This window comes from Panonychus citri, unplaced genomic scaffold (assembly GCF_014898815.1).
Source record: "Panonychus citri isolate SS breed McGregor unplaced genomic scaffold, ASM1489881v1 Contig00141, whole genome shotgun sequence".
Classification (NCBI taxonomy): Eukaryota; Metazoa; Arthropoda; class Arachnida; order Trombidiformes; family Tetranychidae; genus Panonychus; species Panonychus citri.
The window spans coordinates 3,101,558-3,127,196 of record NW_026515546.1 but is presented as its reverse complement, the minus strand read 5'-3'; the positions used below and the strand labels follow the sequence as shown (position 1 = coordinate 3,127,196).

General features: G+C 31.6%; 3 protein-coding genes across 3 annotated transcripts; all 3 read left to right on the top strand.

The window, feature by feature from the left end:
* Positions 1 to 110: 110 nt before the first annotated feature.
* Positions 111 to 8,252, top strand: LOC128395223 (pre-piRNA 3'-exonuclease trimmer-like). The gene is made up of 13 exons (XM_053355628.1): positions 111 to 431; positions 675 to 837; positions 930 to 1,053; positions 1,130 to 1,622; positions 1,817 to 1,902; positions 1,967 to 2,096; positions 2,163 to 2,219; positions 3,366 to 3,411; positions 4,187 to 4,286; positions 4,357 to 4,446; positions 4,514 to 4,605; positions 6,095 to 6,193; positions 7,764 to 8,252. Exons 1-13 carry the CDS (start codon positions 356 to 358, stop codon positions 7,831 to 7,833), a joined length of 1,626 nt encoding a protein of 541 aa, XP_053211603.1. The 5' UTR covers positions 111 to 355; the 3' UTR covers positions 7,834 to 8,252.
* Positions 8,253 to 12,063: 3,811 nt separating this feature from the next.
* Positions 12,064 to 17,522, top strand: LOC128395660 (calcium-transporting ATPase sarcoplasmic/endoplasmic reticulum type-like). The gene is made up of 7 exons (XM_053356120.1): positions 12,064 to 13,234; positions 13,546 to 14,010; positions 14,099 to 14,767; positions 14,848 to 15,404; positions 15,557 to 15,979; positions 16,068 to 16,185; positions 16,270 to 17,522. The coding sequence occupies exons 1-7, from the start codon at positions 12,605 to 12,607 to the stop codon at positions 16,444 to 16,446; spliced, it is 3,039 nt and encodes a 1,012-aa protein (XP_053212095.1). The 5' UTR covers positions 12,064 to 12,604; the 3' UTR covers positions 16,447 to 17,522.
* A 1,848-nt stretch (positions 17,523 to 19,370) lies between these two features.
* Positions 19,371 to 24,301, top strand: LOC128395661 (putative uncharacterized protein DDB_G0271606). Its single transcript, XM_053356121.1, is given in 7 exon segments — positions 19,371 to 19,991; positions 20,120 to 20,330; positions 20,879 to 21,561; positions 21,564 to 21,964; positions 22,023 to 22,167; positions 22,233 to 22,505; positions 23,261 to 24,301. Coding segments are annotated over 7 exon segments (2,100 nt in total). The 5' UTR covers positions 19,371 to 19,933; the 3' UTR covers positions 23,590 to 24,301.
* The last annotated feature ends 1,338 nt before the right edge of the window (positions 24,302 to 25,639 follow it).

Sequence of the window (25,639 nt, the reverse complement as noted above, 5' to 3'; positions counted from 1 at the left end):
GAATTTAAGATTATCGATACTAATCGATAGTATCGATAAGTAGCTTTTTGTTTTTTTCCAAAAAATGTTCAATGATTAAAGTGTTTTCTTAATCTGGTCAGTAAATTGTCACAATTTAAATAGTTTTAATCTTTTATTAACACCCCACTTCTAATCATGTAGTTAATTGTGTGGTTTACATTGTTAATTGTTTTCAATTTTTTCCTTTCTCTCATTTCTTTCTGTATCCTTCTAGTGTTGGTTGGCTATTTGTGTCCGTTACTTTTTCAATTTTTTCACTTGACTTAAATTTTTACCTTTTTGATTATTGTCTTTTTATTTTAATTGTTTTGTGAAACAAGTTAATTGCTTTATAATGCAAGTTGACATTACAAATTTCCAACAAATTTACCCGAAGGTGGTTGAACAGATCAAAAATTGTACCTTTATTGGTAAGTTTGTTGAGTCATTATTATCCCTCTGATTTTGGCTAACCCTCACCGGTTACAATTATTGCCTCCATTTTGATTTTCTTAAATTGTTAACCTCTAAAGAGAAAGAGAAATCAATTATTGATGATTCCATTGATCTCATTTCCCTATTCTTTTAAGGGTTTTTGCTGTTTTCTTTCTAATAGAACCTCTTCTGCTTAACCGTTACTCTTACCGCTTGTTTTTTTTTCTTTTTTTCTCTAGCGCTTGATATTGAATTTTCTGGTTTATTTTTTAATTCTAATTGCATGCCATCACTTTTCGACTCATTGGAAGATAGATACAAAAAATTACGTACCAATGTTTCCAATTTCATCCCCATCCAACTTGGAATATCAACGTTTACCAAGCATGAAACTAGAAACGAGTTTAGTATTGTCATGGAAAAAGAATTTGATTCGTTCTATTCTCTTTTGGTCGGAAATTCTAAATTTTAACATGTTCTTTTTTCCATTACAGTTACATTGCTCAAACATTCTCCTTCTTTTGCTGTCCAAGACCTTATGGTCCTCAAGTGAATTGTTTCTCAATGGAAGTTGGTGCCATTGAATTTCTATCAGAAAATTGTTTCGATTTCAACAGAGTAAGATTTAGATGAGAAAATTGTGATCCAAAATCAATTGAAATTTAATTCTCTTTTGTTTTCTTCTCTTGTTAAGTTTGCTAAGGTTGGAATCCCATTTTTAAATGAAACACAAGAAAAGATATTCAAAAGCTATATGAATGATAGAACAAGGATCGACATTTCTCATTCAGTGATGGACAAATTGGTTGAACTTCGAGGTTTCATCAGTGATTGGGTGGCAACACTTCCCGTTAAAGGCGGAAGAAAATATGGACAATCTAGTTTCCCTTACCAGCAATTTGTCAACCCACTCAGCAATTTTTTGATCATTGATCATCTAAGAAATGATTTCAAAGCATTTTGGATCTTATTACGGGAAGATAATGTTTATGTCTATTCAGTTTCTCCCATTGAAAGGAAACAATTACTTAACAATGTCAAAGCTGAGGAAGAGGAAGTAATCAATTCTTGTGTTGGTTTATCCAGATTAGTTAAAGTCCTAATTGATTCAAATAAACCCATTATCGGAAATAACATGATGGTTGACATGGTCATGTTATATCAACATTACATAGATACTCTGCCTGGTAAATGTCCAAAGACAATTTTCTAATCACAATTAATCTAATTAGCAGTTTTAACAATAGCTAAAAACAACCACTTGTCAAAAGGATTGTTGTTCATTTGAGATATACTATTATCTTAATACAAACACTTTGTGACAATTCAATTGTTTTGATGTCAATAAGAAATCTAATCACTTTTTTTTAATCTTTTCTAGGTGATTTGCAAACATTCAAAGATCAATTACTCAAAAACTTCAACTCAATCTACGATATCAAGGCAATAATTTCCAACATTCGTAAGGTGATTTACTAGTTCCTATTAATATCGAATCGATTACTAATTCGTTAATTGTTATTGTTTACAGCATTTTCCAGCCTATGAGGATGATATATCAGCTCGAAACTTGGGTGAACTTTATCGAAAATTATCCGCTCCGTCATTTATTCGTGAAAGTCCATATCAACCACTAATCTTAAGAGATGACGATTTGAAGTGTAAGTTAATTATTGACCATTATGCTGGTTGAATAATCAATTGATCAAAAATCTTTAATTATTCAGGTGATGTTGTTAATCGTTGCCACGATGCAGGATCCGATGCATATGCCACTGGATATGGTGAGATATTTTTACTCAATCAAAAATTACAGATTGATGAATGATTATAATTAATCATTGACGTTGATCATATGTCTTCAGGTCAAAAACTATTTTTAGTATAAGGAAAAGGATTGAGAATCCATGTCACCCTTGTCAAGGTTGAACTTTCAATCTCCATGGTCAAGGACGTAATCATCGTTTCTTTAATATATTTTTTTTTACTCGAAAAAAAGTGATTTGTTAAATTAACGAAGCCAAAAATTACAGTTGATTCTGTAAACTCTTTCTTTACTTTCTTTCTGCTGGATGATCATCAATACACTTGATCGATGTTCAGAAACCTGTCAGTATCTTTTTCATGATTATAACACTCACAGAGAATTGAATGAACTTGAAATCGCTGATTATGTCTACACATTAGATTCTAAGGTCAAATCTTTGTCGTCAAACTCAACTCACCTTGAGAAAATTAGTCTCTATTTTCAGTGATTAGTGTAAAATTTTGATATTTATCTTGCGATGTTATTGTAATTGAATTGAAAGTTAAATATCAACCTAATTAACCTGATTAATTGCGACTATTTCTCAGTATCTAATTTCATTTTCAACTTTTCTATCCGTTTATATTTTAAATTGTTCATATTTAACCCTGATATATTCACTTTCCCATTGTCTTAAGTAATCAACTCAACCAATCAACAAGTCAACCTTACGAATTGATGAGTGATTGACAGTTTGATTACCCATACAAGTCAATCAATCATCTATGTTTTTCTGTGCAATTAATTTAGTTCATGAAGTAAAAAGTGTTATTCGAAATTCGGAAGAAAATTAATATTAAGATGATGATACTTAACCAATCATCTTATTATTCTGAAACATGTAATTTATTAATTACTAACAAATAATCAGTTATCCCCACAGTTAGTTTTTATTTCTTGTTTTCCTTTCATAAATCATTTCATGCTTTTTTTAGCGCGATCATCATTAATCAATTACTATTATCATAATTACTTTTCTCCCATTCATATATATCTTCCTTCCTTAGACAATTGTTACAATTTTCTCCCACTCTGTCCCTTATTCACCTTAATTGTTATTCAAATTGTTATAATTATGTAATAAGAACATATTCTAATTATGATCTCTTTTTTTTCTCAACAGTTTTCCTTAGAATCTGTGCAATGATAGCTACAGCTAAAGCGGAGAAGTAAGTTAATATCATCATCTTAATTACCATTAATACAAGAGAAACAATTAACCCATAGATCAAGATGACAATTGAAACTATCAGGAAACACCGAGAGAGTATAAGATGTTTTCTTTTCAAAGGAAACCGATAAATCTGTTGATTGTGATCCACTTTCCCCATGGATTAAACTTTTAGGATTAACAATTCCGATAACTATTAACTCCCACCAATGTGGGTGACAGTATTTATTTAGCTGGTTTTTGACTTTAAAATCACACTATTAGGTTTCGCTTAATTATATATAAATTGCTCATGTTACATTCTAGAATTAGCTTTAAGTAGTTAGAGCAAAAAGTTCATTAATTTATTGATCTCTTTCTCTCTCTCTCTCATATTCAACAGGTTCTCTGTTAATTATAATACATTTTCAGTTGATTTTTTCACTCAATGTTTATATTATTAGTTACTTGGTGAACTGTTCAAATTTAACAAGCGAAAAGTTAATTGCTGTCATTTTACTAGCTTTAATTGTTACTTTATCTGTGATTTAAATGTTATTGATTTCAATTTAATTCTCATTGCAGCTTAATTGTTGACATATTTTTTTGTCATTTCGCTTCAATTATCATGCAATCAATTTATCCAGGTTTAATCAGGAATATAAAGTTCATTGATATTGTCCTGTTTGTAGAGCAAAAGATCTTACTCTTCTGTTATCAGGATAATCTTAATCTCTTAGTAATTAATAATTTATGATTAATCGAATTTTTTTTTCTCTTGTTTTCTTCTCTAGTAAAATTAAGGAAATATCACCTCAATGGGAATCTTTTATCTCTCCTTTGGCTTGTTTCAAGAACAAAATCAATCTAATTAGAGCTGCATTTCACTATATGGTAAAAAGATATTTTCTTAACTAAATTTATATTGTAACAATTAAATTGATTACTTTTGTTTTGATTGTAGGATCTCGAAGTTAAATCGCAAGTTGCAGCGCGACCTGAATGGTTAGTCCTTAGATGTCGAGACTCATCTCAATCCATAACACTACCTCAGGTTTGTTATCTAATTAAATCGATTATAACCCAACAATTAATCACTTTGAATCCTTACAATTGTCTAGATTTATGGGATGTTCGCCTCCTACAGTACAACAATTGATTTTCGTCCGATCAGTAAAAACGAGATCTTATTAGCAATTGGAAACTTCAAATCGTAAGTTAATCAATTTTCATGCTTAAAAAAGTGAAAACTTATATCCCATACCTCGTACTTTCAATGTTAAAAGTCAATGTCAATTCATTCACATCAGACTTTTCCTTTACATAAAAGTTTGAATCATCTCCATTTCCATCATCAACCATTCAAATGATTCATTCATTTGAAATATCATATTGATGATTGTATTTGCTTAACTACAAATGAACAATCTGTTGAATAGCCATTGATTATCATGCAAGGGAGAAAAATCAAATCAAACAGTATATTTGCATACACTGATTATCAGGAAGAAGATGAAGATGATATTCTCCAGGATAAGTAAAAGTATGTAAATATATCGAAAGTTATGCCAAAAATAAGCATAAGAAGTAACATAGAAGTTGAGAAAGTTTCGCATACCGAGAAAAACAATTTCAAAGGAAATATAATAAAGAACAAGAGAAGATTAAGATTAAGAGATGATGAGAGAATGAGAATGATGATTAAATAGTAACAGTTCTTAATTCAATTGGATGATAATTGTATAGAGATGAAAATTATAATCATCATTATGGAAATGATATTAGTTTTAATATTCAGTTATCCTGAATGATGATAAATAAGGTGGTACAAAGAAAGTAATTTGAATATATGTTAGTGTGTTTATGTAAATAATTTAAAAGATCTTCATCTTTTCCTTTATCATCTCTCATCATCCTTATCATCATGTACATGTATGTGAATGTTTCTCAACAGTTTCGAGAAGTCGAGAATCGAAAACTTTGTCTTCTTTTTTGCTGCTTATTTTTGGAACTCACTCAAATTGACAGAGTCAATTTCTAATTTAAGAAAAACAAATATACTCGATTTTGTTTGTTTCTGATGAAGAGAAGATGATGAGCATGATAATAGTTGTGTATTTAAATTTCTCATAGCTCATCTTTTATTTTCATTCGTTTCCTTGATATAACTGTAAACTCGCATCGCTCTAAATCGTCACCTTGTAATCCAGTTTGTTGCCTCAATGCGAAGGCAAGAAAATCACTAAGCTCCATCATGTTATTATCTTTTGTTTCCTATGGAGATTTTTTCTCTCTCAATTCTTCCCCCTGAACAAAGAGATAGACACATAACAACCATGGTAAAAATATGCAATTACGATTTGAATTGAATTTATCGTTCTTAATTGCTAATTGTAATAATTATTTCGAGAGTCTCTCTCTTACCCTCAACTGTGTCTACATGTCTACTTGGGTTCAACTCAAAACGGTAGCAATGAAAAATTGTTGATTCTGTTAATTGTTGCCAAAAAAGATTCACACTAATTATCACTTGGTTGATTGTTGCCCGGGCAAATTTTCACTCATTTGTTTTAATTAACTCTCACAAGAGACACAATTAATTATGCAAATTAATCATTTTTCTCCTCCCCATTTGATTAGACTATTCATTTCAATTTTCCAATACTAATTGTTTGTCTCTCTTTTTTTTTTAATTGTTACAGAGCTCGAGAAATCATTGAAAAGTTTCGTAAGGATAAAAACTATAAGATTACCCAATACAATTTGATTAAAGACTCAAAATATGGACGATTAGTTTTATGGTAAGTTAATTGGATTCAAATTGTACAGTTTGAATCGATTGAAAATATTGATTGTTACAAGTTAATTGTTTAACCAGGAAACTTATAATCAATAATTTTATTTGCAAGTTTTACCGTTTGAATTTTCAAAATCAAGGTTAATCATTAAATTGTGATCAAAATTCAACTTTGATTAACTTAAATTTCTAGATAATGATAACTCATCAATTCAGTGACGTTCGTTGATATGAATGATTGATTAACTTATTCAACTATTAATGGAAACAAAGTTTAATTTTTCAGGGTTGTCACTGGAACACAATGATTTCTAACAAAGACTATTTAACTAATCATGATTATCCGTTCTTAATAGTAATTTAGTAATGATGATAATGTTTAGTATATTAATATTTTTCTCATTTGCATGATAAAAATTGAATGAAGAAAAACAAATCTTTCATCTTCAATTTGCTCATCATCGTCATCTTTAGTTTATCTTTCTCCTTTTCTATCAACAATGGATTAGATTCATCGACTTTATCATCTGATTACCAAATTAGAATTTCTTTTCGCCATAATATTTATTCGAAACATTAATTTCGAAACTTTTTTCTCCTTCGAACTAAGCCTTTTTTTCATCATCATCTTCTTCCTGACGTTAGTACATCTTCCTCATCTTCCCTGGGTTTAGACTTTTCTTCTTCTCTCATTACCTTCGCATTTAGCCAGCAAATTTTTTGGCTACCAAACATCTTTGGCACATGATGATGATCATCATCCCTGTCATCCTCATCTTCCTCATCACCATCATCCTCATCTACTTTGTCTTGATCATCACCTCCCTTTCTTTATCTTCTTCATTTTTCTTTGTCTATTTTGTCAAAAGTATTAAAATATAATAGTTTCATTTGCGTAACATTGAACACATATGATGATGAACACCTTCCCTGGCAATCAACACTATTTCACTTTAATGATAATTAACTCTAGAAATTGACGATTTATTAATAATAATATATTAATATCATTTAAATATAACTTGATTTCGGAGGCCTTCATATTAAGATTTTTCATTTTCAAAGTCACCGTCACATTAATTACTCTCATTAACTTTTCAACTTTGATTAACTTGATTGCATCAACTGTTCATTGTGATCAAGATTCACTAAATTCATTTTTTTTTTCGTAGTTAATTGTTACAATTTATCTTCAATGTTTATTATTATTATGTGATTTATTTATTATTAATATACAAAGAATATTAAACCTTCAGAAAACATTGTTTTCTTTTAGACCTAAGATTAACCTGATAACTTAGTTTGCTATTAGTTGATCAGCAGTAATTTACTTGCCAACAATTTACTAATTTTTTGTTTTCTACTTTGCATCTTAATACAATCAACAATCTATAATATTAACAGAACAGTTGACAAAACAATTTATGCCAGAAAATGGATTCAACTTTGCTCTCTCTCTCTCTCCCATGTCATCAGAATTATCATGATTTATTTTGATTATTCTGCTTTCTTTTGTATGTCAACTTAATGTCGATTAACTTTTTATTTTTATTTTCTTTCATTATTATCAACAGGTCGACCTTAATTGTTGGAGCTGGAGTAGCTGGTTACTGTACTTTGAAACTGTTCAATCAACGATCTTAATTATCATTCATATATCGAAAGCTATTTATGGATTTCAATCTTTCACCTTTTAAATCAATGGGAAAAAAGATTCCACAGTTGTAAACAATTCAGGAAATCCAATATTCCCTTGTCATCCAATGTCAAATGTTGGCGGGAAAAGAAAACATTCAACAAGTTTTATTATTAATCGTGGATTATTAATGATTGATTGATAATTAATTGTCATCATATTTATACACACACGCACTTATATTCAAATATAAATCATATTCCAGTTCAGAAAACAAAATCAATGAATCTAATTCAATTCTCAATCAATCACTAATTGTTAACACACTGCCCAATATTTTATCATCATTATTATTCATCAATTGTTAATTTTTGACAATCAACCTTTGATATAATTAATTACAACAACAAAAAACATCTAAAACTTATTAGTATTGTTTCAGCAATTGTTCATTTTTGATCGTAAATGGAAAGGAAACTTTTGAACATTGTCTCGAACTCGAGTTCAAAGGATAAACACTAAAAGCAGAACGAAGAAAGGAAAGGAAGAGAATAGACAGTTTGATACACAGAAGAAGATTAAGAAGATGATGAAGATGAAAAAGTAATGATGATAATTGTGATTATGAGACAAAGAGGTTTGAAGATGTGACTTCGTCGTCGACTTGGCATCTATCTTGTTACCTTCATCACTCCAAATCCAAAAAAGGATTCGCATTCAAAACTCATTCCCGATGAAATATCCACAAAGAAGAGGATAAGAATAAGAAAGAAGATTAAGATGATGAGAGTAAGAGGGATCTATTTTTGTTTCTTTTTCTCGGCCTAATCCAAGGGGAAGAAAAGAGAGAATCAATTCCATGAACAAGAACATTTTTCTGCTAAGAGAATAAAAAAAAAAGTTCAAATTCGAAAGTCTCTCTTGGCTCTTTCTCTCATCAATCTTTATCATCCCTCCTCTTAAATACTCAATAGTAGCCTGAGACTTAAGCATCTTCCTTATCATCTTTTTCCGCAGTCATCAGAATCCATTAGATGATGAAGATAAAGATGAAGATGATGATAACCTTGAATGATAACAAATGACAAAAATAATCGACAACTAAGTTACCTAGAGAAAGAGAAGATGAGAAAGGAAAGGAGAGAGTGAGAGAGAAAAGAAGAATATTGGAAACTTCTAAATTTCTTATTCTTCTAATTTTTGATAATTCGAAAACAAAAAAAAATCTAAATTATCATATTCATCAAGTTCCAAGATCAACTTGAAGCCAAAATATTCAAAGGAAAGGGTTAACCAAGTAAAAGACAAAAGATTCAAATCATGAGAAAATTGGATTTAATTCAGTTCTAATTGCTAATCCAAAAGAAACAAACTCTCACTCAATTAACTTTGAAATTCAATGGACAATCAATGGATTAGATTAACCAAATTGTAAAAATGGTTTGCAATTTGTTAACTAATCAAACTGCACTTTGAACCATTTAATTAAAGACTAATATTCAAATAATTTCAATTAAATTGGAAACTTTGATTTCTTCAATTGTAAATTGAATGTTGTATCAAGTTCAATGTATATTGATATTAAATTATCAGAATTAAATTTGAATTTGAAATAACTCTAATTCTGATAATGATGATGATGATTGGGATGAGGATGAGGATGAAGATGAGGATGAAGATGTGCCAAAGCAACTTTGAAGCCAACAAATTCCTGGCTTAAAGTGAAGGTTAATCCACAAAGTGGATTACAAGAGGAATCAACAATTAAGGATACAGATGATGATGAAAATGTTATTTAGCTTGAAAATCCTTGTAAATCAAAAGTAGTTAAATAAATTTAGTTAATATAAAAATATAAATACACCTAATCAAGAATTAAAGACAACAATTAACATTGTTTAGGTTCCATAGTTGCCAAATTAAATGAACCACCGGATTCACAATCAACAGACAGTTACAATCTAATCAATGGATTTAATTTGCAAAACATAACGAAAATGAAAAATTCAATTCTAATTGTTGGTCGACCGATTATCAAGATTAATTGTCCTCATGATCTTTTATTTAACTCCTTATCCAACAATCAGATTGATTACTTTCATTGGATTAGATCAAATCATTATCATAACATGTTGTTATTAGAATTGACAATCAGTAGTTAACCTTAATTTGATTACTTCAGTTCCAATGGTAAAGTTAACCTTCAATGAGGAAAAACAATTAACATCTCCTCACGTAAGAGATTAACTTACATCGGCCTTAGAATTAATTTTTTTTTCTTAATCATCATCCTATTAATTACTCTATTGATTATCATCATCATCTAATCATCTTTCATCCTTTTATTTAATCAATTGACAGAGTTTTGATTCGACCTTCAAATTGTAAACTCTTCATCTACTACTAACAAGATTGATAAAAGAAACTAACAATTTACTAATTGTGAATATACAAAAATTCGGCTGATGATTGATACTAATTACTAAACTGCAACAATTTATTCATCTCACCTTTGATTAAATCATTGGTAATTAGTAAGTATTGTAACTTTTACGTGTCGATGATTGTTTATTATGGTAATTACGATGATCCCAATTGGATTGGTTGTTAATTAATCAACTATTACAATCAATTGATTGATATTTTCTACTATGATGATGATGATGATGATGATTTTTTGCCAAAGGTCAATGGCAATTTAGTTGTCACTCTCTCTCTCTCTCTCTCTCTCTCTCCCCTAGAGCTTTTTTCTGGTGTAATAATTAAAAATAAATTATAAACATCAAATTGACATTTCTTTTTGTTGTCAATTTTTGTCTTTCACTTTTCCCTGTATATCTGATGATATATTTAGAGTGGTGAAGTTGCAATAATAACTGTGATGATGATAATCTGATGATAATAACGATATTTATATCATTAATCTAGGTTATCTTTTTTTTTCCTCCGTGTGTATGTGAATTTTTCCCTCTGCGTTCATGTTGATTGCTATTAAATTACAACGAGAATAAAAATCCAAATATTGTTCAACTGTTTACCAAAAAAAAACTATTCAATCCTGAAGAGAGTGAGAAAGGAAGACCAATGAAGATGAAGACGAAACCATTTTTTGCCCTTCCAATTGAATCTAAATTAAATTGTAATAAGAGCAGAATCACAATAGATATTTTAGAATGAGAGAGAGAGAGAATGAAGATAATCGAGAATAATATAAGAGTACAAAGAGGAGAAAAAGAAAAGGAAAAGAGAAGAAGAGAAAATAGTAACATAGTGTAAACTCTGTAATTAATATTAATGAGATGAAGTCGATTAGTCAATAAAAACTACGATACCCATGGTGATGAAAAGAGAATAACAAAAAAGAGGAAGATAAACAGGTAGGAGTGAGAGAGAAAGTTAGTGAGGTCAATATATTGAACGATAAAATGAATCCGAGTGAATGAAATGATATGAAAAATTAAGGGGAAATTCATTTGACAGGAAGAAAATGTTTCTTGTGATGATTGTGACCAAGATCAACAGGCGATGGAATTGTTTTGATCAATTTTACCTGAATTGTCAGAAAATATTCAACCAGCAAAGAGAAAGAGAGAAAAGAATAAAAGAAAATGAAGAGAAAGAGAAAGAGAAAAAAAAGATTCTATTCATGATTTTCCTTAGATATCAAGAGAAAGCGACATGTTGGATAATAGTGACAAGGTAAACATGGATAAAGAAAATGAATCAAAAGGACCAATCAAATTGATCCGCATCAGCTGAACAGGAGAAACATTGAAACACCGAATAGACAGAAGATCAACTTGAAAGAGAGAGAGAGCAAAAAAATTCACCATGAAACAGGTTTAGAATCATGATGAAGAAGAAGAAGAAGAAGCAAAAGAAAAAAAAATTCTCCTCAGGTTAAAAAAGAGAAAAAGTAAAAAATTCAATGTTTACTTTTACTATTCCATTGACGTAATCAAATTGGAAATAAATTCTCACCGGTTGCGGAGAAGAAGAAGTTAAATCATTCGGTAGATGTCGCTGATTTAGAAAAGAACAAAAATTTAAAGAGTTTTTTCTCCGCGCAGACTCAGTGGAAAAGAGAAACAACTGATGTTGAAAGAGAAAGAGAAGAGAATAAAAATTCGAAAGTAAAAAGAGAGAGAAAATATTGGTAAGGTCTCTCTTCTCTCTCCTTTCTTTCTTTCTTATTCTTATGTGTCTTATATCCTCTTTCTTTTCTCTCTCTGTGTGTGTCTCTCTCTCTCACTCTCTTTCTGTCGTCTTCTTTTCCTCTTTCTTTTCTGGTGCCATGATCGCGCAAATAGAAATTCATGTTAATGAATGAGCAATAATCTTTTTTTTCTCTCTCGATATATAAAAGTGTTTTTCTAGCCCACATCAACCTATTTAATCCAGTTTGCCCCCTTCTTCATCTAATCCCTTTATTATTCTGACAAAGAAAACAACACACACATACAATCAACACACTGGAAGAGAAACATCATCATCATCATCATTTTCTTCGTTGTTGAAGAGAAGACACTTTTTTATATATTATAATAATATATTAATATATCTTTATAATATATTCGTGTGTGTGTGTGTGTGTTTGTGTGTATATACGTTTGTTTGGTTCTCTCTAATTTTTTGTTGGTTCTCTTCTTCTTCTTTTTTTTTCTTTGGTGTAACATCATCATCATTTCTTTATACTTTTTTTCTTCTTCATCATCTCTTGTCTTAATACCAAACAAACGGAGGAAAAACAAACACCTTTAATATTAATCAACCACAGCCATGGAGTTGGCCCATTGTAAAACCTACCAGGAAGTGCTTGATAATTTCTCAACTGACCCGGAGAGAGGATTAACTGAAGATCAAGTTAAAAGGAACCAAGCCAAGTATGGTCTTAATGAATTACCCACTGAAGAGGGTAAATCATTGTGGCAATTGGTTTTGGAGCAATTTGATGATCTTTTAGTGAAAATTTTACTTCTTGCGGCCATTATATCATTTGTGCTTGCTTTCTTTGAAGAAGATGATGAATCTGTAACAGCCTTTGTCGAACCTTTTGTCATTTTACTCATTCTTATTGCCAATGCTGTGGTTGGTGTTTGGCAGGAAAGAAATGCTGAAAGTGCAATTGAAGCCCTTAAGGAATATGAACCTGAGATGGGAAAGGTTATTCGGGCTAACAAACAAGGTGTACAAAAAATTAGAGCCAAAGAAATTGTTCCTGGAGACTTGGTTGAAGTCTCAGTTGGTGACAAAGTTCCCGCTGATATTAGATTAGTCAAGATATACTCAACGACCCTAAGGATTGACCAATCTATTCTTACTGGTGAATCTGTCTCTGTGATTAAACACACCGATGCTGTACCAGATCCAAGAGCTGTTAACCAGGATAAGAAGAATATTTGTTTCTCGGTAAGCTGGAATTGTTTCTTTCTTCTCTTTCCTTTCTACCAACTAGTTCAACATTGTCAACCTGTATCATGTTATCCTGTCGTCATCACCCCATCTTAATCTTGGATATACTCACTTGGATTACTAATGTGTATCCTTGCGATAAAAAAAATAATCAACTACAAAAGAAGCTAGAAAAACTTACCAGTCATTCACCTTCAATGATCTTTGCTATGGAAGGTCCTAATCAACTCTTTCCTGTTACTTAAATTGTTACCATTATTCTTATCTCATTCATTTTTTGTCTCTTTCTTATTATCCATAATGTTTAGGGTACAAATATTGCTGCTGGTAAAGCGAGAGGTATTGTCATCGGTACTGGTCTTGAAACCGCTATTGGTAAGATTCGTACTGAGATGAGTGAAACCGAAGAGGTTAAAACTCCACTTCAACAAAAGTTAGATGAATTCGGTGAACAATTATCTAAAGTTATCTCAATCATCTGTGTTGCTGTATGGGCTATTAATATTGGACACTTTAACGACCCCGTTCATGGTGGCTCTTGGCTAAAGGGTGCCATCTATTACTTCAAGATTGCTGTTGCACTCGCTGTCGCAGCTATCCCAGAAGGTTTACCTGCTGTGATTACCACTTGTTTAGCCTTAGGTACCCGAAGAATGGCCAAAAAGAATGCCATTGTTCGATCTCTACCTTCAGTAGAAACCTTAGGTTGTACCTCAGTCATTTGCTCAGATAAGACTGGTACTCTTACTACCAATCAGATGTCAGTTAGTAGGGTAAGTTAAACACTCGAGAGTTTTTTTCTCCTTGAATTGTTTTACCATGTATTTTGTATTCTAATTTGGACTCTATTTTGTTTTACAGTTTTTCATCGTCAGAGATGCTTCTGGTAACGACTGTGAATTAGATGAATTTGAAGTTACCGGATCAACATACGAACCTATTGGTGAAGTTTTCATCAAAGGACAACGAGCAAAATCTAGTGATTACGATCAATTATTCGAAATGACCACCATTTGTGTTATGTGTAATGATTCCAGTATTGACTTTAACGAGTTCAAACAAGCCTTTGAGAAAGTCGGTGAGGCCACCGAAACTGCTCTTATTGTATTAGCTGAGAAATTAAATCCATGGGGTTACAGTAAATCTGGATTAAGTCGTCGAGATGCTGCCTTAGTAGTTAACCACAATATCCAATCCATGTGGAGGAAAGAATTTACCCTTGAATTTTCTCGAGATCGAAAATCAATGAGCTCTTTCTGTATTCCCAAGAAGGTTGACAAACTAGGACCTGGACCAAAGATGTTTGTCAAAGGTGCTCCCGAAGGAGTTCTTGACAGGTGTACACACATTCGAGTTGGAGACCGAAAAGTTCCAATGACCGAAGGTATTCGAAATCGAATCTTGGAAACAACCAGACAATATGGTACAGGAAGAGATACCCTTCGTTGTCTTGCCCTTGCCACAATTGATGCCCCAATGACTCCTGATGAAATGGACCTTAATGATTCTAACAAATTTATCAACTATGAGGTAAATTTCATTTAGATTAATTCTCTTTTGTATCATCATTTATATAATTAACATTTCCAAATTTCATCTTAAATCCACAGGTCGGTTGTACTTTAGTCGGTGTTGTTGGTATGTTAGATCCTCCTCGTAAGGAAGTTTTTGACTCAATCATGAGATGTCGAGCTGCTGGTATTCGAGTTATCGTAATTACTGGTGACAACAAGGCTACCGCTGAGGCCATTTGCCGTCGAATTGGTGTATTCGGAGAAGATGAAGATACAACTGGTAAATCATACTCTGGTCGGGAATTTGATGACTTACCTGTTCATGAACAACGTGAAGCTGTTAGACAAGCTAGACTTTTCTCTCGTGTGGAACCATCTCACAAATCCAAGATTGTTGAATTTTTACAAGCTGATGGTGAAATTTCCGCTATGACTGGTGATGGTGTAAACGATGCTCCAGCTCTAAAGAAAGCCGAGATCGGTATTGCTATGGGATCAGGAACTGCTGTTGCCAAATCAGCTTCTGAAATGGTTTTAGCTGATGACAACTTCTCATCTATTGTCGCTGCCGTAGAAGAAGGTCGAGCTATTTATAACAACATGAAACAATTCATTCGATATCTAATTTCATCCAACATTGGTGAAGTTGTGAGGTAAAAATTTAGAAAATGAGAATGAAAAAAAAAACATTGCTAATCGAGCATGGCTTTTTTTCACTTGATTTGTCGGTTAATTGTTGTTAATAGACAATCTTATTCATCTTTTATTATTCTTATTATTTACTTTAATTTCTTTATCCTTTTAGTATTTTCTTGACTGCCGCTCTTGGTCTTCCTGAAGCTTTGATTCCAGTTCAACTTCTATGGGTCAACTTGGTTACTGATGGTTTACCAGCTACTGCTTTAGGTTTCAATCCCCCTGATTTAGACATCATGGAAAGACCTCCTCGACGAGCCAATGAGCCACTTATCACTGGATGGTTATTCTTCCGATACATGGCTGTTGGTACTTATGTTGGTGCTGCTACTGTTGGAGCCGCTGCATGGTGGTTCTTAGCATCTCCCGAAGGACCTCATCTTTCTTTCTATCAACTTAGTCACCATCTTCAATGTCTCAGTGGTGACGAAGCATTTGCAAATGTAGACTGTGCCGTTTTCCGCGATCCTCATCCAATGACTATGGCCTTATCTGTATTAGTAACAATTGAAATGTTGAACGCTCTCAACAGGTATACAAAAAAAGACACTCTTTATATCAGCTACAATTGACACGAATTTAGATTTCACTATTAACTAATTAATCTTTTTTCCCCACAGTTTATCTGAGAATCAATCTCTTCTTGCAATGCCACCGTGGAAAAATCCATGGCTTTTGGGTGCTATGGCTCTCTCAATGGGTCTTCACTTCTTCCTTCTTTATGTCGACGTTGTATCAGTATGTATTAATAGTTTTTCTTTTATAATTCGTATTACTAAAATTTCTCTTTTTTTCACTCTTCCCCCTCTCTCTCTCTCTCAGGTCATCTTCTCCGTTTGCCCACTTAATGCTGAGGAATGGTGGACAGTACTCAAGATCTCATTTCCAGTGGTCTTATTAGATGAAGCTCTGAAATTCATTGCAAGAAAATTCATCGACTGTAATACAACAGGTAACGCGGAACAAGTCAATGTTAGAGGAGGTAAAAAGAATTTATAAATCCATCACAACAAAGTAAAACGAAGAAAAGAGTTTAAAAGTTAAAGCAAAGAAGAAGGAAAAAAAATTTAAACTATAAGCAAAAATACGAGTTAATTCATTTTAAAGGAGAATCGACACCAAAGAGAAAAAAATTAAAAGAAAACATCGGATTAAAACAACAAGAAAGCAGCAGCATCATAAATATACACACACTACATCTACAACCAACCAACCACACAAAGAAAGAAAGAAAAGAAAGTAAAAAAAAAATTTACAGTGGAGTATTCAGTTACCTTGTAACTCAACTATAAAAAAAATTGTATTGTATTTTTAGAGATCTCGCCATCTATTGAGTCTACTGAGTCTACGATCCCGGTCTAATCATATTTTCAATAATTTAAAATGGTCAAGAAAAAAAAAGGAGATTCAAGAGATTGGTCATTTAATCTCTTATATATATTATATATATAAATACATATATATGCATATACAAAAAAATTTAAACCCCATGCATCTGATGTCATCTTTTTATCATCAAACTAACTCATACAGAAAACTACAACATGTATAAAATCAATAGATGGCGATGAATCAACAAAATCTTTTTCTTTTTCTCTCTCTCTCTCTCTCTCTCTCTCTCTCTCTCTCCCAATTTACCTTTTCTCTTTCTTTTTTCTCCACCAAGACAACTGAGTAAAGCCACTGTAAAAATCATTAAAAAAACGATAAAAAAATAAATATTTACAGGTTACTCTGTGGTTCTGATAACTAACAAAAAACACTTATTGAAATGATCCAACCCTGTGAGACCCACTAGATGAAGTGCAACTATCAACTCAAAGGAATTAGAAACAATTAACTGATTGTAATGATTTTAATTTGAACAAAAAATCTCCAATAATCAACATCAATTGGACTGATCATCTAAACGGAATTTTTTTTATTAATCAAAAAGAGTTGACAACAAAAGTACAGTTATAAAAGCTCAAAATGATCAACAATTAAATTCAATGATTTCGTTTAATTTGATTGATAAAAACAACAAAAAAATTAAAAATAAAAAACATATAATTAATTTTAATTCTATATTGTAATCAATTAATCGTCCAACATTTTGTTCAATCAACAATTGTTTGAAATATTTTACAATCAGTCTTAATGGTTATGATTATTAACTACATTTAAAATAGTTAATCAAGTTAAATGATCATATTAATGGCCTTGATTTTTGAGAAACAACAATTAACTGCCCCGAGCAATTTATTTTAATCACTTGAGAAAAGTTGATCAACCAATTTATTACAGATTCGAGGGGTTTTGAATAGTTAATTAACTTATAATTGTCTCAATGATTAATTAAAGGGGAAAACTAAGTTAATCAGCAATTAGATGAATTTTATTTTCAATCTCATGAGTTAATTGTTATACTTTTTGATTAGTTGATTGTTCAATCTGGTGATGTATTTGTTTGGATTGTGATTAAATTAGATTAAATTTGTTTATTATAACTGGAAACTGTAACAATTAAGGTTTCATTGTTAACCTTTAATGGTTGACAATTTATAATCCAAATTATTTGTTTCAACAATCAACTCAGACTCTGATTTAATTGTGATCAATATTGATTGTCCAAACAAGATTCAGTGATAATTGAATTAACTTTTAATGATTGATAATTTGTAGTCTATAAAATTTGATTCAACAATTTAAAAATAACCAATTGATTTCATAAGCTAATTGATTGGGATTTTATAACAATCAAATTTGATTTTCACAAATCATTGAAATTTGAGTCTAAATTTAAAACTTGATTTACTGAATTAGCAATTGATTAATTACAATTCAAAGGTAATTATGAGCTATTGCTAATTCATTTAATTAACATAATTGTGATTGGTATTGATTAGAAATGTTGTAATTGTTAATTTCTAATGCTAATCATGAGTAAATAAATTATTCCAAGTTAATTAGCAATAACTACAATTTGTTTGAACGTTGATTTGATTTCCTTATTGATTTAACAATTGATCTGATTTATTGACAATTAACCTTGAAAAATTAATTCAATCCTTTGATTATCACCAAGAGACAACAATTAGATTTAAATAAGTTTATTATCAAGTGTAAGTGTTAATTTTAATCACCACAAGGAGTTAAAGTTAATTGTACAATTTACATTGATAATCAAATACTTAATCATAATCTACTTAAATTGCCAATTAGGTTAACAGTCTAATCAAATTTTGGCAGCAAAAATTTTGCCCTCTTTTTAATATAAACAACAATTTAGCCTTGTCCTAGATCATCAAAGTTTTACAATCAACTCCAATCTAAATCACAATTAAGTGACAATGATTAATTAAACAGACCAAAGTTGAAGAAGAAAAAAAATTACAATCGAAACATCCAACAACAATTAACCAAAAAAGAGATGAAATCAACACAATTAACAATCACAATCAAGATCACAATTGAATAACGAAGTTGAGATGAAAATTGATAATCAAAACAATCAATTTAAATCGTAAAACTTTGATTGTTAAGAAAAGTTGTTAATAATAATAACAATTAATAACCAATCGGAAAAGAAAACAATTAAAGTGATTATTCATCATGAACATGTTACAATTTCCTGAATCAAGGTAAATAAGATGAGCAGAGAATCAGAATTATCACAATTTACTAATTGTTGTCCTAATGTAATACGAAGATCGCAGATTTTGAGCAAACAATTTTTCTTGGCTCGAAATCAACAATAATCAAAGGAACTATTAATAGCTCTTTGTTAATAACATGACAGAGATGAGAAAAGGAGCAACAAGTTTCCAGAGATCACCATGTAGACGCCAACTCAATGGCTTTGGAATGGAACATTCTGAAAAGCCAAATACGGGATAACTATTTTTACTCCGAGTAGAAGATGAAGAAGATTCTTTCAACGATGATGATAAAGAAGAGAACCAAGTCAAGGATGAATATCATTCTATCGTAATTCCAATTTTCTTTCAACCATTTTCTCATTCGAACTCGAACATTTTGAAGGTTCTCGTAACACCATTTTTCCCTTTTCATCTCTGTATCTTTGTCTTTCATCTTTCGTCTTTTTTTTCGTGATTTTTGACATAAGGTGAAAGAGAAGGAAGAATAATAATAGTAAGAGTGTGTCAGTGAGAGAGAGAGAGACTTAGAGAGTGAGTGAGAAAGTGAGAGAGAGAGAGAGAGAGTTTATTAGATTATATTGAGATCGTTGAAAGTGTCGAGAGAAAAAAAAAATAAACCTCCACAGTTAACGAATGGGTTAATTGTTGATTCGTTTTCAGTGATTAGTTGATTTTCCACCATCGTTATCATCACAACCATAATCATCATCCACCGGTTGATTTAAGTGTATCTTTCAAACTGTTAACGGTATTGACACATCCATTTGATTGATCTAGTGTTAGATTACAATTTGATAAACTTTGATTGTCCATCTCTTTTATTGTGATTTACTTGTTGTTTACTTATGGATTCTGGTGTCATGGTCCCTCCACCACCTCCTCCGCCACCACCTCCATCCTCAGGTAAGCTGAGAAATGATATTTCATTGAATATGATGATGTCTCTCAAATCGACCAATCAATTTGTTTTTTTTTCTATCAAATAATTTGTGTCAATAAATTGATTTCTCATCATCTTTTATTATCTTCAGGAGGAATGGCTCCACCACCTCCACCTCCACCTCCGCCTGGGGCTATTGGAGCGGTCAAGATTCCAAGTTATCGGGAGGAACTTGAAAAGAAACAACAACAAATGCAATTACAACAACAAGCTGAACAACAATACGCTAATTTACCTCCACAATTAATGAATACGATGGCGAAAGACAAAAAACCATTTACTTATACTCCATTAGCAGTTGGGTAAGTGATTAGTTGATTGTTCCAATAATCAAAATATAATAAAAGGCAAGAAAATCAATAATTAAGTGTCATATTGAAATGGTTTAAAAATTTAGGAAACAAATCGTTGATTAATGATTTCAATTGTCAATTCAATCACTTTGATTGTTTCTATTAGATGAGAAAACTATTTCCGTTTACATTTAGTAAATTTCCCAGCAATTAACCACTTTCATTGTGAAATTAGGTTAAAAATTTTCAGTTCAAAATGTAATCTGGTTGGTTAAATTTTGTTGATTACTCTTCTTGAAAGTTAATTACAATTTACTGTTTGTAGATCTTAATTTAACCCGATAAATGTGATAACCAAAAAGGGAAATTGTTGATTTCAAGTTCATGGTGAAAATGAATATCTTGAACAGGCTTGATCCATGCGCTTTAATCATCAACAATTAAATCAAATATTTTCTAATTACTTGTCTGTTGAGAAAACTTATTAGATGAAAATTTCATATAAAGTAACTAATTGATTAACTTTTTTTTACGATTTAATTGTTACACACTCACAGAGACAAAGGGAAATTAGATTTGAGTCAAATCAGATCACCGAGAATGAAGAAACGTCTATTGGCAAATATGAGAGAGGGTGAAGACGATGAGAATAATAATAATACTAATCAGTCGACAATTAACTCATTAAATGTTAACCAACAACCAGGAACAGTTGAGAGACGAGCCTACACACCGGAAACACCGAGTCTCTCATTGAAAGATATGGAAACCCACCGAGCACTAACTCCAGATCAACTACCGATGACAAACAATTACGATGTTAATAACAATTATCGTCCATCATCAGCAAATTCACAGAATCAGGGAAGACAATCATTCAATGTAACAACACCACCGAAACTTGATTTCACCAAGGAATTGATGGCTCGAGCATCTAATCAACAGCAATCAAGCCCATCAACCGGTTATCGACCAAATAATCAAGGTCAACAATCACAAATGTCTCCAGTTGAATTCGAAGCAGTGGTCAATGAACAATTAGAGGGTCTAAACACTGCCCTAAGGTCAGTTAGCCGATCACCAGAACAATATAAGCCGATCCCTTATGGACAAACATCACCAGCATTTGTGACCACCGGCTGTAAAACATCAACACCCTCCTCAGGAAACACCACAAGTCCTTTTGCTTTCGTTAACAATTACACCAATAGTTCACCAGCAACGGGCAATTCATCACCGACACCTATTCAAATCCCATAATATCAAATAATTACAAAGACAATTATAGTAATCAAAACACTAACAATTACGGATACAATTCACCGATCAATATGAGCGGTAGTTCATCAACAACACCAATTGGCTATCAGAATAACAATAACCACTTTTATGGTAATAGTAACGGTGGCAGAATCGAAAGTCCAACAAACAATCAACCCTATTCATCAGGCTCTCCGGTGACAATTAAACAAGGACCTCGAACCTATTATTCAGTTCCACCGCCCAAGAAAATTGATCTACTCAGAGAGACTCAAGAAAACGATCCGGCCGTTTATTCAACACCGACAAAGATAATTGGACCTTCACTCCAAGAGCAATGGCAATCAAGGAAACAATATCAATCACCATCACCTCAACAACAGGTAAGAAGATTGGTGACAATTAGCTGATAACAATTAACTGAAAATCTACTTACAACAGCAACAATCTCAATATTTGGTAAATCAACAGGCCGCTAATCCACAGCAACGATTTTATGGTTCAAACGATTTAGATGATGAACGAAGTGAACCAATTCAATCGAGATCGTTTAGAGTTTTACAGAAATTAACTGAAGGAATTCAAGGTAAGAATTAGAGAGAGAGAGAGAAAACAAGTTAAATTGTTAATAATTCGATTGGAATAATTTAGATGAATTGGATAATCTTAAATTGGCTGAACAACAAACTCAACAAGAGCTTCAACAGAGACAAAGACAACCTCAAGCTCAACAACAAAATCCACAAGAGTGGACACCACAATGGCGTCGAACCCCGTCCGTTGAAAGTCCACAGCCTCGTTCTCAACAACAAGGGTCACCTTTTGGTCAACAAGAAATAATTGACCCTCGTTACAGAGGATCAGCCATTCCCAGTAATTCATTTAAATATCTACAAGATATGGTTGGATTAACGGATAAAGAAGGTGAGATTAAATCACTTTTCTTTTCTTTTCAATTTCATAATCTTATCAACACTTTAATCTTCGTCTTATTAATCACTCTGGTGTTTCAATCCAATTAGTTAATCAGTAGTTTTCTCAACTATTCCATGTCTCATTCTCTCATTGGAAAAGTTTTGGAAAAAAAATAGAAACTGAATCATATTTAATCCCAATAGAATTTTGAGAGAAAAATAGATTACAAGTATTGATTTTGTTTCTTTTTCTATTGAAAATTCTTGTTCTTATTTTGACTTTACATTAATTTGTAAGTGTCGATGTTAAATAATTGATTAGAATTGCGATTAAGCCAATTTCTCCCATGAGGATTAGCTTAAGTACTCTAACCTTCATCCTCCATAAGATTATGATACCATGAAAAAGATACAAAAAAGTAACTAGAAAAAAATTTGTTTCTCCAAAGTGACAAAAATATTATGACCCAGTTTCGTCTTAATCTTAATCCCATTCATCTTAACAATTTTCCAAACATAATTAGTCATTTACACGAAATTTAGAAATTTCTATCAGAAGAATATCCAAAAATAAAGAGAGAATTTGAAGAGAAAAATTCTCCTCATTCTTACATTTCGACAACCATGAGAAATAATTCATCTTCACAATATATGTCATCCTAATCTTCAACCATTTTCAAAGCGTTAATCATAAACAATTAACTCTACACTGACTTAAATTGTGAATCTAAATTTGATAAAATCATTTTCATTTGTTTCTTGAAGCTCTTGGATCACCATCACCATCAAGCTACTCGAATCAACCTCGGCATCAACAACAAGTATCATCACCATCATCACCATTACCACTTTCATCTCAACAATTAACTCAACAACAGCAATCAACTCGACGACAAATTAGAACTGAAATCGAAATACCAATTATTAGAGAAAACGAAATGGTTCCACCCTCTCAACAAACTCCATTGAAAAGTCCACCTCAATACACCGGCTCATCGATTCCTTCACGATCCTTCCGAATGCTCCAAATGATGACTGGTGAAGATCCTTGGAATGCTAATAAGACTCTTCCTCCTTATGGAACTGATTTCTAACCATAATCATCCTTAATCATTATCCTTCTCCTCCTCCTCCTCCTCTTCCTCATTCGCATCCTCATCTTCTTCCTCTTCTCTCTCACTCTCTCTCTCATCATCATCTTCTCCTCCTTCTCCATCCAAATCAATCGATGTCTATTTCAAATGTTTACTTCTCATTGTTATCACCTTAACTCTTTCTGTCTTCAGAATTGTCACCATTAAGTGAATCACTATTACTATTAATACTCCAAGTGATAATCTTGTATTCACACAGATAATTGATCAATATCTCTTTCAATGACAGCCTATCAATGTCAACAATTAATTCTGTGATTATTTGACACTCGGAAAGATAATTAATCCATTGGTTCATCAATCAACTATTAATTCTCAATATTATTTAATCTCTGTTCATCTTAATCAATATTAAGATGGATAATCTAATTGTCTCTCTCTCTCTCTCTTTATGATATTACCTTTAATTGTAAGAATCTTGAAAACAAATTAATTGTTTAATTCTGTTGTAAACGTAATTGATTCCTACTTTTCTAGGTACTTTTAACCTTAACCTTCAATCACAATCTAATTTAATTTTGATTTAATCATGTTTATCAAAATCAGTTGAATATTATTATCATCAACTAATTAATTGTTTAAAGATAACAATATATTTCCATGTTATTATGTATTGATCAAAAGCAACTTAACTAATTAAAACAATTAAATGTGAACCTGAAAGTTTTGTTGTTGTTGTTGATTGTATTGATTAGTTTTTTGGCAATTTATTGATTGTGACTTTTTGTTAAAACAACAATTAATTGGAATTACAAATTGAAAAGGAAACAATTTAAATTATAATGATGCAACTTAATTTGTTTGTTTCTCTCATTGGCTAATAATTTAATCTGAGGATTTTTAATTAACAAATTGTTTGTTTTCCATTGATAATTTTGTGGCTTTGATTTGATCAAATTACTTAATTGCCCTTTCCCAGAGGAGTTATGAGAGTTAATCAAAAAATTAAGATTCAAATTTCTCTCTGTATACAATTAACTTTTTCTCACAATCGACTTGATCAATTATGATTCTTGATTAAATTACTCTCTGGTTGTATTTACATTTTAGGAAGTTGATTAATTGACTAATTTAGGAGCAATTTGGTGTGTTAAATATAATGATTATGATGATGATGATGGTGATGATATGATGTAAAGAGTTAATTTACATTTGGCATTGAACTGGGAATTTAAGAGTGGTAATTGTTGGATTGATTGTTTCACTTTGTTTCGTGGATTCCATTTAAGATGATTGGTTTTACTAATTGTTAATCAACAATAATTGTAATGATAAGAGTGAAAGAGAAATGAAATTAACGTTTGATTTTGTTGGAGATGAGCGCAGGTTAATCCATAATTGAAATTAGATTGGAGCAAAGGATCAGTGAGTTAATTATGATGATTAATATACAATTAAATATTTGCTTGTGTTAATCTGACCTTAAAAATTGTGAGGATCGTTACGTATATTAATCATGGTGTTTACTCTGATAATTTGTGTTGAAAGTTTTGATTTTTTTTCCTCAGTGTAAATTAAATTAACCAAATTAAACCGGATTCCCTTTTAATGGGGAATTAGGATTAAGTGAGATTAGTAGATTACGTTTACAGGAGATTGATCCATGAACAGCTTCCTCATAAGATGGTGGCTTATCTTCAGCCGATGAAGATGCAAATAAAAGTCTTTGATCAATGTTATTAATATGGTTACTTGTAAGAGGAGATGATGATGTTGATCGGCCATTTTTAGAGTTATGAGTAATGATGGCCGGTGGGACACTGGCGATGGTACCATTGGGGAGGTAAAAGTGAATTTGATCACGGCCATTTGTCGATCTCATTGTGTCCGAGATAATACCTGGAGGAGGAGGAGGCAGAGGATGATATTGATTACCATTACCTGGTGGTGGTGGTGGTGGAGGTAGGGATGGTAAGGGTGGAGGTAAAGGTGGGAATGGGTGAAATGATGATGAAGAGAGTGGAAGAGGTTGTAATGGTGGTGGTGGTGG

What these genes read in the sequence shown, in the direction of transcription:
- LOC128395223 (XM_053355628.1), top strand. Translation starts at nt 356, where the DNA reads ATGCAAGTTGACATTACAAATTTCCAACAAATTTACCCGAAGGTGGTT. An exon ending in GCTACAGCTAAAGCGGAGAA is followed by an intron (nt 3,412 to 4,186) that starts GTAAGTTAATAT and finishes TTTCTTCTCTAG; the next exon opens with TAAAATTAAGGAAATATCAC. An exon ending in AATCCATAACACTACCTCAG is followed by an intron (nt 4,447 to 4,513) that starts GTTTGTTATCTA and finishes ACAATTGTCTAG; the next exon opens with ATTTATGGGATGTTCGCCTC.
- LOC128395660 (XM_053356120.1), top strand. Translation starts at nt 12,605, where the DNA reads ATGGAGTTGGCCCATTGTAAAACCTACCAGGAAGTGCTTGATAATTTC. An exon ending in ATCAGATGTCAGTTAGTAGG is followed by an intron (nt 14,011 to 14,098) that starts GTAAGTTAAACA and finishes TTTGTTTTACAG; the next exon opens with TTTTTCATCGTCAGAGATGC. An exon ending in ACAAATTTATCAACTATGAG is followed by an intron (nt 14,768 to 14,847) that starts GTAAATTTCATT and finishes TTAAATCCACAG; the next exon opens with GTCGGTTGTACTTTAGTCGG.